At 56.9% G+C, this 14,506-nt stretch overlaps 1 protein-coding gene across 5 annotated transcripts in view; it reads left to right on the forward strand.

Moving 5' to 3' along the window:
- Positions 1–14,506, forward strand: part of PHACTR3 (phosphatase and actin regulator 3) — a 236,952-nt gene that overhangs the window by 146,459 nt on the left and 75,987 nt on the right. For all 5 annotated transcript variants that reach the window (XM_058686121.1, XM_058686120.1, XM_058686122.1 and 2 more), the window contains 3 exons: positions 7,035–7,247; positions 11,764–11,938; positions 12,665–12,912. In XM_058686121.1, coding sequence (XP_058542104.1) covers positions 7,035–7,247; positions 11,764–11,938; positions 12,665–12,912 — 636 coding nt within the window. The remainder of the gene's footprint in view (positions 1–7,034; positions 7,248–11,763; positions 11,939–12,664; positions 12,913–14,506) is intronic.

Below are 14,506 nucleotides of genomic sequence, written 5' to 3' on the forward strand. Positions count from 1 at the left end.
CAGGACAGACCAGGGGACTTGTGCAGAGCTAAAGGTCTGTATGTGTGGCCAGAGCCAGGGTAAGATAGAGAGAGAGGGGCTGAAGGCAGCTGGAGCCCTGGGGTACGGGACGGAGGTGGGACCACAGAGGATTTGTGCTGCGGGCGAAGCACCGGGCTGCAGGGCGGGCCAGGGCCCGGGGAGCGAGACCATTGTCCCTGGTCGGTGTGGGGCCCCAGAGGTGCAGCCTCACCCCTCAGCTGGACTCTTCGTTCCTGCCCTCGGTGTGGGTCCTGTGCCCCCAGGATGTGGGAGAGGAGTTTCCAGAGGTGGCTTGTGGCAAATAGGTAAAGAACAGCGAAGTTTATTTTCATTAGCACAGGTGGAACGGGTTTCTCACTCCGGGTGGTGATTCGGGTTTTCTTCTAATAAACAAGTTGAAATGAAAAGTGTGAGTTACGTAAAAGAAAACGTAGCAAACCAAAGTATAGGAACACAGAGAAAAGGCCCGATTTTCTGAAGGATGCCGGTTGTGTGCAGGACACTGTTCTGAGCACATGCATTAGCTCGTTTTATGCTGGAAATGCCTCTGGGTTTTTATCACTAGTGTCGTTGCCTTTTCCCTCAAGGTGAAACGGAGGTACAGGGGTCTGTAGCTTGCCCAGGGGTGTAGAATTAGGGAATTCAGGGCAACGTGTTTGCCGGGCCAACCTGGGTCTGAGACGTGCCTCAACTCCTCACTAAGCTGTGTGACTGTGAATAAGTCACTCAACCTCTCTGAGCCTGTGTCCTCAACTACACGTGAGGATAATGCCTCACCATGTCCTGGGGTTGCTGCGTTTAGGTAATCCGCAGGAATCCCCTAACTCTGTCCGGACACATCCTGAGCGCTCTGGAAGTGTCTGCTCCTGGTGATTGTTGTCGACGTCACTACGGAAAAGCAACTTTTGGGGAGCGAGGCATTAACACTCAGGATCCGGCTGCCTGCAGACGCCCCAGAGCCCCTGCCTCGTTCAGCACGTGTGTTTTGGGAGGCGTGTCCACCTGCGCTGTGCTATTGAGCGAGGCCGCCGCCGCCGGGAGCACCAGGTCTGTAGGGAGAAGCCTGGCCTTGAGCAGAGCCCTGCAGTGAGGGAGCGGATTACAGTCTAACAGGCTTTAAACTCCCCGCTTAAATAATTGCAAGTCAGCACTTAAAAATACGGAGCTTTCGCGAAAACCTTCAACATTGGGGGCCCCCCCGGGCTGCCGTTGCCATGCAGCCGGGGTCACTGGGGGCTGCGAAGGGGCCACTCCCTTCAAGGGGCTCCCCTGTCGGCTCCTGCCCGGCCCCTTCTGGGAAGGTAAGGAGCCTGGTCCCTGTGCTGCCGCAGGGGCTGATCCGCTCTGGGCCTCGTTATCACGTGGTGGATACGGTGGTCTCCCGACCTGCGGTTTCAGTCACCTGCCGTGAGCCACTGGTCTGGACGCGGATGCCCCTCCTCCTGACACGTCGTCAGAAGGTCGACGGTGACCTAGTGTTCCCTCCCGGGCCTGCACCCTTCCCTCGTTTCATCTCCTCCCCTAGGCTTCTACCAGCTCCCTTCACAAGTAGCGTGAGTACCGCACAAGGAGGTTTCCCGAGAGAGAGCGAGAGACCACATAACCTTTATCACAGATTACAGTTGTTGTTACACTCGTGTTTCACGGGTTCTCGTTAACCTCTTACTGTGCCTAATCTGTAAATTGCACGTCATCCTAGGTGTGCGCGTAGAGGAAGAAACCTCGTACCTCCTGGGTTCGGCGCTCTGCATGGTTTTAGGTGTCCGCGGGGGGCCTGGGCCGTCTTCCCTGCAGATACGGGGGTGGGGCTGCTGTAGTGAAAGAGTGAGGTGGCTGTGGGGGCACGATGGGACCCAGGTCTGCAGGGACTATGCAGAGCTGGAGGAGACCGGCTATTCTCAGACTCCGTTCGGCCGTCGTTCGTGTCCCCGCGCCCCTGCACCTCCACGCCCGAGGGAGGCCTGTCCCTCTGTGCTGGGAACGATGTGTGGCAGAGAAAGCTGCATTCTGGGCAGCCACGGTGTCTGGGGAGTGCTCAAGCCTGCACCTGGGGTCTCTTCTTGACCCCAGGAAGTTCATGGAAACGTCCAGGGGCCCAGAATGGGCTCCCCTGGGGACTCGTGTGGTGTTCACGGTGTCCTGGAAGGTTAGCTGCTTTCTCTTAGAAAGCAGACATCCTGCGAACTTTGCTGGGGGAGGGGGCGCGGGAGGGGCCACATGTCCATGTGCGTGGAGAAGCTCCTGGCTTCAGGGGACGTCACTCCTTGGCCAGGTGGTAACACCTGGGCTGGGGCTGTCACTTCCATGTGTCACTAACTGCTGTGTGCGTTTGGAGGGGAGGGGTGGGGGTTATGTCCAGAATCACAGGTCTCTTAGGAAAAGGATGTTGTCAAAGATCCTGACCATTGTTTTTGGTTTTTGACCCTCACTTTGAGTTTGGTGATTTGGGTTTGGGTTGACTTTGGACCCTTTTGTATTTGGGGTGATTTTGTTTTTCTGGTTTTATTTGGATGGTGTTATACCTGTGGCCTAACATTCTCTAAAAAGCCCAGAAGGATCTGTTTTAACTTTAAATGGGACAGGTGGCTGTCCTGCATTTCTGTTGTCAGGCAGGGCTGTGCTCTTTCTCAAGAACGCACGAATTAAAAAAGGAAAGTGGCATTCAGTAAACCTGTACTGTGTTCCCCGTATTTTCTTAACAACCCTATTTGTTCAGATGAGAAAGCAAAGGCCCAGAGAGATTGTTGCTTATCTAAGGCCAGGGAGCCCATAAGTGGCAGGCTGGGGTTTGATCCCCGGACATGCTTTTAACCATAATACTCTACAGGGTGCCTGGGAGGCTCAGTTGGCTAAGCACCCGACTCTTGATTTTGGCTCAGGTCATGATCTCACAGTCTGTGAGTTTGAGCCCCACATCGGGCTCTCTGCTGACGGCACAGAGCCTGCTTGGGATTCTCTCTCTCTGTGCCCCTCCCCTGCTTAGGCTGTCTCTCTCTCAACATAAAATAAACTTTAAAAAACAACAACGTAATACTCTACAATCCAAACTAGAGGTGCTTCTGGAATGCTCTGGAATATGGGTTGTTTGTGAAGTAAGGAGGGGATGGTGAATGGCAGGCTATAGGTGAGACCCAGCTGCCACCTGTCTGGATGGCACACTCAATGTGCTGGCTCTGTAAACCCAGACACCAAGCCGAGTCTGCCCCTCCCTGACTGGTGGGTGCACTTCAGCACTGCTCAGACCCTGGGCTCGTCCCGCTTGCATCTGGGACTCAGCCAGCTGCCTTGCCCTTGGCCAGCTGTCCCAGTTGAGACATGCCAGGTGTTTGGGGTGCCAATGAAACTACTCACAGCAGCTGTCCCCAGCCCACCGGGACCTTCCTGTCTCACTGGTCACTCTTGGTCTTGGAAGGTCTCCAGTGAGTGGTAACTGGGCTCAAAGCATGCCCACTGCCCGGGAGGCACTTCCCAGACCAAAGGGCAGGGTAGAGCTTTTTCTCTTGTTACATAAGCACCTACATAATATTCTCGAGTTGGCCTCTTGTCCTGCAAAGCCTGAAATACTTACTGTCTGTCCCTGTACATGAAACAGTTTATCAGCCCCTGCTCAGGAAGGTGAGTGGAGGCCACACAGAAGCATGTCACTGGAACGTTTCCTAAAGTATGCTGGTAAGTCCTGGATGTGCACACTTGGTTGAGCTTCGGTTGTGTCTGTTCCTCAACTGAGCCCTACGTTGTGGTTTGTGCAGCGACATGGGAACCTTGGCTTAGAGTTTGGTTGGTGAGAAGCGACCTCTGCTGGTCAGGGGAGCAAAGGAACAGTGCCCCCCCCCCCCCCCCCACCCATGCCCCAGACAGGATCTCAGATGTGGGAAACCTGTGAAACTGACCTTGTCTTCTACATCTTTTTTCTGATATAGCATTAAGATTTTAATGGGTGTTCATGTCAAGATTCCAAACTAACGGTAGCTACACATTCACATGAGCTGCAGAGGATAGAGGCTAAAAGATCTCAGAGCCCCACTTTCTCAGCCTGCGGAGCCCCCGACAGGTCAGGGACATAGAGGTCAGTGTGTGACCGGCATGGATGAGTTTTGTGGGAAGATGTTGGAGGGGATTTTGGTGAGACCTGCCGGTGTGTTGAGTCCCAGGGCTCTCGGAGCAGAGGTGGGGGACCCGCATTCCACCTTGGGCTCGTGGGAAGAGGAGACCTCTGTGGGGCTGGAAGAAGCTTGCCCTGCAATCTCTGGTTGAGGGGTGGGGGCTGGGACCACTGACTCCCAGAAGTCCAGAGCTGTCCTCACCAGTACTCACTAGCTGCATGGCTATTTCGATTAATTAAAACTAAATGAAATAAAAAAATTCAGCTTCACACTGGCCACTTGTCAGTTGCTCATTGACCACGCATGGCTGGTGGCTACTGAAATGGACAGGGAGGAAACATTTCTGGCATCTCAAACCTTTCTGTTGGGCAGCACTGGGCATGTGTGCATCCACTTCTGGCACAGGCAGGGAAGTTTTGCTGTTTGAACTGCCAGCCCTCTGGAGGTTGCTGCACCAACAGATACTCTGATCTGCAAAACCCTTTGTGGACAAAGTTTGCAAAACCCCTGGTTTAGAGAGTGGATTTGGGGCAGGAAGGGAAGGAGCCAGGAGGCCATTGCTGAGGTCCAGGTAGAGGCCAGGGAGGCTTGCGTAGGCAGGACAAGTGAACATTGCTGAGAAATATTTTGGAAGGAGAGCACACAGGATTTATCTGTGAATTACATACGAGAGGCAAGGTAGTGGGTGTCCAGTCTGGCTGCACGGCTGCTGAGCTGTGTAGGAAGCCTGGTGGGGGTGGGGATCTGTCTGGTTGGGTGCCATGTCTGCGGCTCCTAGAAGGGTGCCCGAACCCCATAATTGTTGAAGGACCTTTGCAAGATGGGTTGATGGGTGAATGCATCTGAAGGAAGGGGAAGGCTGGAGAGGGCTTTCCCTTGGGAAATCAAGAGATGGGTTTGAGAATGTTTCATTTTGCCTTTCTGACCTCCAGATGGAGATGTCACAGTGGCTGATAATGTATGAGTCTGGAGCTAGGAGGGAAGGTCAGGGGTCGACAGAGAGATGGGTTGGATTCTGAAGCCAGAGGACTGGATGGGAAAATTAGATGAGAGAATTGGAGCTGTGGACTGAGGAATGGGTCCTAGGCTGAAGGCTGAGGGCTGGGTCCTCCTGGGCAGCCCCAATGGAGCCTGCAGGGGGCTGAGCATGTGCAGACAGCGTGACAGGAGGGAACTGGGGAACAGGTGTCTGGGAGCCAAAGAGGAACGTGATGGAGACTGAGGACAACTGAGATCAAGCGGCCCTGCCCCGCCTGACGCAGGCATGGGGACCCTGCCCTGGGCTGCCTAGTCTCCCCGTTAACCCATCTCTTGGCAGCCTGGCTAAGGGAACCTGTGGAGTCCAGACATACATTGCTCACCTTGTCCAGACCCCCAGGACTCAGAGGAAGAAACTGTCCCGTCCATGTTTGCACATGGCAGGACCCAGGCTTGTGCCACAAGAGTGTCACGGCCATGGAGTTGGCCACGGACAATAAAGGCACAGAAATGGTAATAACCTGGGATCCATGGGATGCACAGGGTCTGCTTCCAGAGTTTCCGTGGAAAGTCTCCAAGGGCAGGTATCAGGCCAGCGCCGTGTTTTCAGTACCACGGCCAGCGCTCCGCCCCTTAGGGCCTCCAGAACCTTTCCCCAGGCGGTGACTGTGGGCCCAGCTCTGCCAAGCTGTTCTGGGAGTGTTTGTATCTTCCTCCTCGGCCGGTTGTAAAAAATGAGACGAGGCCATGCGCAGCAGGCATCTTACACCAGGCTGGGCACCTGCTGTGAGAGGGCAGGGTGTGCTGGGGTCCCCACGTGGGGATGGGGCTGGGGGTCCACCTCTCTAGTATCAGGGAGGAAGGAAGATGGGGTTTCAGGGACAGTTGTGTTGGAGTCAGGCATCTAAGAACAGCACCCCCACCCCTGTCTGAAGGCCTCAGTTTCTCCTGGAGGTGAGGCCACACAGGAGTGGGGAGGTGAGGAGCCGGAGGCAGGTTTGAGGCCGTGACTGCAGCTGAGGGCCCTGACCGTGGCAGTCCTGAGGTGGCCGCCGCTGGGGTTTCTGTCTCACCATCTTGTGCAGCACTCGGCAGGGTGAGCCCAAATGAAAGGAAGGCAGAGGACTTGGGGGTGTGGGTGGGATGGGTGGTGCGTGATGGTCAGTAGGACTTGAGTCAGATGAAGGGAGAAGGGAAAAGACAGTGCTCGTGGATGGGGAGAAAGCAGAGGAGGGATGGACAGTCTTGGGGGGCAGTGCTCAAGGGGCAGCAGGAGGGAGAGGGGACAGGGGCGCTGGGCGGGCTGCCCTTCCTCTGAGCTGGACCTCCTTGCCTCCTGAACCACTCCTTGGGACCTACACGTACCAGGGGCCAGGGCTGCTGAAAACCACACATGTAAAGTCAATGGCTGCTGAATTTGAGGGTCTGCAGGTGCCAGACCCACACGACATTGTTCCCTCCCGTTTAAACCTTGCAGCAACCCTGGGAGGGACTCTGGTGTTTGTCAGATCTCCCATGTGGGGAAATGGAGACAATGGAGTTTGAGTCACTTCCCAGGATGACAGTGCAGGGGCCGACTGGAGCCTGGGTGTGTCTCATTCCCAAACTTCTGATCGTGACCATCCCCAGGTCAGGTGGGGACAGGAGCTTTGGCGCCACCTGTTGACCGAGAAAAGGAACAGAATTACGGAATTACTCCTGCTCCTGAATTCTTTCCTCTTCTCCCTCCTCCCCCCCCCCCCCCACCCCCAACAGTTCTATTGACTTCTAAACTCACAGGAAGTCAGGTCTGTACGTTGAGCGGCCCCTCTGTAACAGGAGCATCCTGTTAACAGTCCCACGCCACCCAAGCCACTTTACTGTCCTTGCTCATGTCCAACCCCATCAGAAGCAGCATGGCTTGTGAACTCTCTGTTTTGCCTTTGAACCCAGCCAAGATGCCGTCAGCATCCAGAGGTGAAGAAGCAGACGCCTCCGGCAGCCTCCCGCCTACCGCGGATGAACCCTCTCAAGCCTTAGCCGGGTCTGACTCCCTGGACAGCCCTCCCAGACCCCTGGAGAGATCCGTGGGCCAGCTCCCCAGCCCCCCACTGTTGCCCACGCCACCACCCAAGGCAGGCTGCAAAACCACGAAAAATGTCACAGGTGGGTCCGCATGCATGCATCCTTCCGTCCGTTCAGCCATCCGTGCCTTCGACCTGTCTTGATGGGCTCCCGCTGCGGGCTGGTTCTCACCCTTTGCTTTTGCCATCCGGGCTCTAGGCAGTCCCAGGGGAGACGAACTGGAGGCAGGAGGCCTGGCTGCTCTTAGCAATGAGCTGTGGTTGTCAGGAGCAGACCCCTGGGCTCCCTTAAGCAAATGAGGCAGTTTATTGGCAGGAGTCCAAGGAGTCTTCCAGAACCTGAATGCAAAAGTGTAGCCATCCCCCAGGAGGGAGATTTTGTCTGTATGTTCAGGTGTCTTCTCTGTCTCATATTCTCTCTCCCTCCCCCACTCCTCCCCTTCCTTCCCCAGTCTGTCCCCACTTCTCCCCGCTGTCTCATGACCTTGTTCCAGTGAGCTCCATCCTGAAAGGCAGAGGGAGGCAGGGATAAACACTGGACGGTAGGGTGGGGATCAGAGAGGGGAGCACGGCTGGGCAGAGGCCCCAAGAGGCATCTGCTCCTATAGCTTTGGCCACACTGGCTGAATAGTCCCTGGAAATTGAGACGTTTGCTTTCGGAGTTTGGGTATTTCTTGTCCCATCAGTGCTGAAAATAGGAGACGCTGCTGGTCTCAGGGAAAAAGCAGACCCTTCAGTACGAGGTGGCTGTTTTGAAGAGTCGATCCTTACCTGCTGCCTGAAGGGAGTAGCATGAAGACAACGTGGGTGGTGGACCTGAGCGGTCTTGCTGCCCGTGAGCCCCTGACCACCACTCACAGCACCACTCCTTCCCTCTCGTTGGGCCACAAGGAGGCCCAGCTACACACCGCCCGTTCCTAATGCACGGGCCAGCACCTCGAAGAGACCGAGGCTCAGGGGCTCCAGCAACGTCTCCCAGGTCCCACGGCTAACGGAGACTGGAACCCAGTTCTGGGCCTGAGGCTGGTAACCCCCATACCGCCCTTCCTGCTAAAACCTTCTTCCCCAGCGTCACGCGGTCAGTGCCTATGCGTCTCTGTCCCTCCTTCAGGGCCACTGTCCCTGACCCTTACCCCATAGCAGCATGCGCCTGGCCTTGGGGCACTTACCACATGCTTCATTCACCTCACCCGGTGGGCTGAGTAGTGTGCCCTTAAAACTCACATCTACCTGGAAGCTCAGAACTGCGGTCTTCTTTGGAAGAGGGTCTTCACAGACATGATTAGATCGGGATCAACATGAAATCGTCCTGGCGAGGGAGGGGCCCCAAATCCAATGAGCGTGTCCTTATAAGAGACACAAAAGCACCCACCAGACGACCTGGACGTGGAGACAGAGATTGGAGCGACCTGTCTGCAAGTCACGCCATGCCGGCGGAGCTGGGGGACGCCTGGCGTCTTTCAGCCGTCGGAAGGATCCAGCTGCTGACACCTTGATTCCAGACTTCTGGCCTCTACGACTACGAGAGGATGACGTCCTGTTGTTCTGAGCTACCCACTTTGTGGGATTTTGTGACCGCAACCCGGGACCCTACCACGTCCTAGTGCTGGCATACAGCAGGTGCTTAGCGAGTGCGCGCAACTGTGACTGAAGGAACAAGCGACGATCTGAGCCCCGCCTGCTTGTTCCTACCTCTCTGGGATGAGTCTAAGCCTATAGTCTTCCCGGGACGTGGCCGCACGGATAGGAGTCAAAGTTTCGAGGCAGAATCACACTGTTGCAACTTGTTGCTATCTTCTGAGAGTTTTCTTCTCCATCCGTTGAGACTTGAAACAATTGGAAATCCATCCGATCAGGCACTATCCACCATGTTTTATTCTGGCTCCCATACAGTTTGTCCTGGACCCTCGATAACTCACAGATGTCCTGCCTCCTCTGTGCTTTGGACAGATCAGACCTAAGGCCACACGGTGAGGTTCCTCTGCCGTGACTCCTCTGCTTGTCCGCACGGCTGAAATTCTGGATTTCGAGGGCCTCGTGCTCTGGGACCCTCCCCTCCCTTTTGAGGAGCTCCAGAACATCGGGGGGATTAATCTGGGGTACTAGACTAGGAGCTGGAGGGCATGGGAGGGTGGTTTCAGCCTGGGTCTCTTTTTGACAGCTGAGACCACATTTTGGCGACTCTGTCTTATTTCCTCTGTTCTCTTTTTTCTTCTCTTTGGGGGGAAGTGTTTGCTTCAGCGTGTGGGCGCTAGGTGGCAGCAGAGGAGGAGAGAGGCCCCTTAGCTGGGCTTAACTGGGACCGGGGGTGGGGGACAGCATACACAAGCTGAGTCCCCACGGGGGTCTTTGCCTGCAGGCCTCCTCACCGACCCTCCACCAGAGGTCAGGGCATTGTCTTCCCCCTCCCCCCAACCCAGACCCACTCACAGACTTGCTTTGCCGGGTCAGCATGGTGTCGAATTTTTTTTTAACGGGTTGCCAACATTTTAAACATTAAAATCTATTTAAGCATTAAAATATTAACATGTGTAAAACATGTCAGTTTTACCTGGAATCCAGATTTCTGGCTTTTCTTGAAAAGTCTTCATATCTGGCCACCCCTGAGTCACAGCAGCCCCATTAAGGTGGGCAGGTGCTCTTGTATTTACCAAAACCCTCGCCCCCTGTTCGTATGAATTGCGTGAGGTCCCTTGACTCACCTGCGTTTCACTTGCCTGGACCCTGGACCCGTGTGAGTTCACCCCCTCAGGACGAAGCTTTCCCCGTCCAGCTGGATGACAGTCGCTTCCACGTATGGGGGTCCCACGGCCTCTGCCAACCACACTTGGAATCCCGCCACCGAGTTCCAATCCCAGCCCCTGTCATACCCTGGAGGCACGATTTGGGGTTGGCTTCTGAGCCTCAGTTTCCTTATCTGAGAAAGAGGAGTGCTAACTGGTGCCCTGGGCGGCTGGATGAGGCGGGCCAGGTACAGCGCTCAGCAGAGCAGGAAATGGGGGGCGCTCGTTCAGTGTATTCGTGATTGCCAGCGTGTGGCGACCCTGCGAGGGTCCTGGCTGAGGGAGCACAGACAAGCCACGCCACCTCAGTTTCCCCACCTGTACGCTGGGACCGGGGATGCCTTCCTAGCAGGTGTGGGCGAGGATTCTAGGCAGCAGAGCAACACCTGCAGGGGAGGCGGTCCCTGTGATGAGCAGGGGCCGCCCCAGGAGGGGTGGAGGTTGGTGGGGGATGAGCTGGTGGAGTGTGGAGAATTGGGGATGGCCCTGGGGGCCGCTCTCGGGTGGAGCCCGCCCCCCGCCCTGCCCGTGTCTGGCCACATTGTGAATGGCTGGCACCGTCTCATCCTTGGGCGTCAGCTCAGATGTCCCCTTCTGCCGAGAGGCCTCGCCTGACCTCCGTAGCCCAGCCCACGTGCTCCCGACCCCAGGTGCTCTCAGCCCCCCTGCCTGGCACAGCTCTTTCTCCAGTGGCTTTCTGTCTGCCTTTCCTCTCTTGGCCCCACCTGGCCGGCCTAGAGGGCCATCGAGGGCAAGGCCTGGGCCGTGCGTGTTTCCTGGCCGTGCCCACCAAGACGGGTGTTTGTAAAGACCGCTAAATGATGTGTCCCGATGAGACCTACAGTTTTCCTTCTGTCTTCCTGTTAGTGACATCCACGTTCCAGGATGGCATCAGAAAGTCTTTGTTTTTTATGGAGTGGTCTCGATCTCTGTGTCTCTGTGTCTGTCTCTCTGTTTCTCTCTCTCTTCCTGCCGAGGCTAAGAAGGGGTTGGTCTGCTTGTATCAGTCTAGTGGGAGCCTGCCTCAGCCTCTCTGGGAACGAGTCCGTGTATGAAGATATAACAGTGCCAGGCCCTAACCCAGCTGCCGGGCCCCTGCTGGCCCCGCCAGGGAACTGTCGGCCCATTTTACAGATAAGAAGGCTGAGCCTTCCCGAGCTTTGGGGACTTGCCTTGGAGGTCTTACAGCTGATAAGTAGCAGACTGAGACTGGAGGCCAGATCCGTGTAACGACCAAACCCACGCCTTCTGCTGCCCCCAGCGCCTGACGCCACGTGGGACTTGGAGTGCACATTCAGGGAGCATCTGTTAGAGGAGCAAGAGAGGCCTCACCTTCTCAGGCAGGGTTTGAGCAAGTCTATTCTCAGTCTTCAAAATCATTTATTGCACATGTATTAAGTGCCAGGCCTGGGGATACAGCAGTAAGAAAGGTAGACTTGGGCCCTGCCCAGAGTCACAAAGTTGGGTGAGAAGGGCAGACCCAGTGAAGTCATTGATTCCAAGTGGGAGGAGAGGGGCGTCCGGTTTTCTGTGCCTGAGACCTTGCAGGGGGCTCGTTGGCACTGATGTCTGTGGAGCTCATCCCCCAGGCTTGGGGGCGGGGGGGTCTCGTGGATGGAACCGGACAGAGGTGAGCCCTGTCTCTGGCTCTGGGGGCAGGGGACCTGGCACAACTTCTGGAACAGGGCGTCAAGGTCACCTGGCCGGGTGGTGGGGGGAGCTGTGTCCTCTGCCCTTGGGCTCATGTCTTTCTGCAGAGTCCCTCCTCCCGGCTCCCGGGGGCTCACGTTCCTCTCGGTCCCTCTCGTGCTCCAGGCCAGCCTGCACTCTTCCAAGGCTCTGGCGGGAAAAACACTGACCCTCCCCTCCGAGGACAGCTTTCCACGCCCACGGGGTCTCCACATCTTGCCACTGTCCACCGGCCACTGCCCCCCAGCCGCGTCATTGAGGAGCTGCACAGGGCGCTGGCCACCAAGCATCGCCAGGACAGGTGAGCCGCCCTGGTAGGGAGACCTGTGTGCCCAGATTTCCATCCAGGCCAGTCTCGTGTCATGCGCCCGGACTGAGTTCCATGCGTTGCTGTCACTGTCTTGAAATTCTTAAGGTTGGGACAAGAGCCCCGTCTTTTCCCTTCGCCCCGGGCTCTGATCTTGGGTACCACACTCCAGGAGAGGACATTCAGGGGCTGGACACCGTGGGAGCCTGACCACAAAGCCCCTGCATTTCCCCGGGAGGATCCAGGTTAGGGAGTGCCGTGGAGGAGGAGTAGCCGTCCCGGCCTCTGCAGGCTTTGAGTTTTCATTAGGCAAGAGTACAGGTAAGCCTGTTCCTGAAGCTTGCACATTTAGTTTTCATTTCCTGTGTCTGTAGGCAGGCTGTGAAGGAGAAGTGGACGGAGGGCAAAGCAGATAAGGAATGGGACGCACGTGTGGTTTGGCAGAAACGCTGCACACGTCCGTTCTCGGGAAGTCCTGGCCCCGAGTGTACTAAGCATGTCAGGCTTCATCATGGGCGTGTGTATGCTGTTCAGGACAGCCATGTGCCTGGACGCAAAGCCTGTGTGCCATCTGGGGCTGCGTGCCCTGTGCATTCAGATCAGAAGCTGGACGCTGCACGTACTTGGGGAATTTGCAATATTATCGGAAGCCCCCAAGTCGATATGCTGGGTCCTCGGACGAAGCGGACAGCGTATAACCCAAACTGTCTTCCGCTTCAGTTTTCCAGGACGGGACAGTAAAGCGTCCCCGAAGAAGCGGGTGGACGTCCGCCTGTCGAGAACGTCCAGCATGGAGCGGGGCAAGGAGAGGGAGGAGGCTTGGAGCTTTGACGGCATCTCGGAGGGCAAGCGGACGGCAGCCAAGGGCTCGGAGGAGAACAAGGAGAACTTGATCGTGAATTCCGAACTCAAGGACGACCTGCTGGTGTATCAGGATGAAGAGGCTCTGAACGACTCCATCATCTCTGGTGAGGGGAGGGTGGGGTCGGCGGGGCCATGCTGACCAGGCGCTTCTGCCCCTGGTGCGGAGGAGGGGTGGGGGCGAAGGAAGGGAGACACGCCTCCGAGGATGAGCAGGGGTGTGTGCAGACAGGCCCTGGGCTGGGAGTAGGAGACGCAGACCGAGCCTCTATTATTTTGGTAACTGCGTATTGATTTTCGTGTTTTTGTAAACATGTAAAAGAGGCCTAGCTTTGAGAGCGTCGCTGCTTGAGAACACACGGCAGAAAGTCGTACAGGCGGTGCTCGGAGGTCCGGTGCTTGGAAATATGGTAAAAAAATGCTACCAGGAAAGCGAAATGAGGTGGAAGGGGGAGGGGGAAGGGGATGGGGCCCAGCGGCCATCCCGGACGTGGCACACGTGTGACCACACCTGCTTGTGTGGGAACACAGGTTCACAGGCCTTGAGATGACAGGCATCAGTTCTGTCCTCACAGCGTGCTCTGGAGCCAGAGTGACTGCTGTGTCTTACCCTGAGGACACAGGCTCAGGGAGGCAGCGCATCGCGGCCGCCCCGATGGGGCAGAGGATGTGCAGGCCGGGACCAGGAGGAGCAGGGAGGGTCACCTGCGGGCCCTGGGGGCTGTGCTGAGTGCCCACTACTTGGAGGAGGGTCAGTATCACACAGTGGTACGCCCTTGTCCACACGGTGCCTGGTCGTAAGGAGTGAGAGAGCAGCTGATAGATGAATGGCTTTATATACTGTCTGCAAGGCCGTTGGGTCCCCTGAGGTCCGAGATATTGCTGTGTCGACTCCGTGTGTCCACCAGAGGGTCTCGTGGGTGTCTCCAGCCTTAGATCTTCAGGTCTGAGCTCTTGATCTTGGCCCCCAAACCTGGCCTGTTGTCCGTCCCTGAAAACAGCGCCTCTGCCCTCCCTGTGGCCCGGACCCACCCTGACACTCTCTTGAAGTGGCACCTGCCAAGCAGGCAAGGTGGTCACGGGTCCTCTGGACTCCTCCTTGGAGCAGACCCAGGTCTGGCCGTGTCCTCCCCGGGCCCTGTGTCCCTGCCTGTCCCTGTCACCCCTGGGCTCTTCCTCTCCCTGAACTCCCTTGGATGCGGCCACGGGCCCTCGCTGTTCTTCACACGCACCGACCATCTGCCAACCACAGCATCCTCCTGGCCTCTGCACGGGGGTTGTGTGTGTGGCTCCTCTGGGTTCAAAACCCCACCTCTTCCTGGAAGCTGGCCCTGGGTACACAAGTGAGGCTCTCCCCACCACAGCTCTGCCAGCCCCTCGCTCCACCTGACCTTCCCCGCGGCTCCGTGTCCCCCTGACTTGTCTTACGCGCCCCCCCTCCCAGAGCATAGACCCCATGAGGTCAAGGGCTTCGTCCAGTAGCTCGTGCTGTGTTTGCAATCTGGGGGTGCCAAGTGCACACTAGATGTCAGTGGAGCCAGGCCATCAGGGGGCTCAAGGGGAGGGTGCCTGTCACGTATGAACAGGTACCAGCCTGGGGAGCCCTCGTCCTCAGCTGCGCTGTCGCGTGGGCAGTTAGCTGTTTCTCCCGGGGTTTCTCCTGGGGCGTGGGCCAAACTTGCACCTCTTGTCACGTGTGCC

Source organism: Neofelis nebulosa, chromosome 9 (assembly GCF_028018385.1).
Source record: "Neofelis nebulosa isolate mNeoNeb1 chromosome 9, mNeoNeb1.pri, whole genome shotgun sequence".
Taxonomy (NCBI): domain Eukaryota; kingdom Metazoa; phylum Chordata; class Mammalia; order Carnivora; family Felidae; genus Neofelis; species Neofelis nebulosa.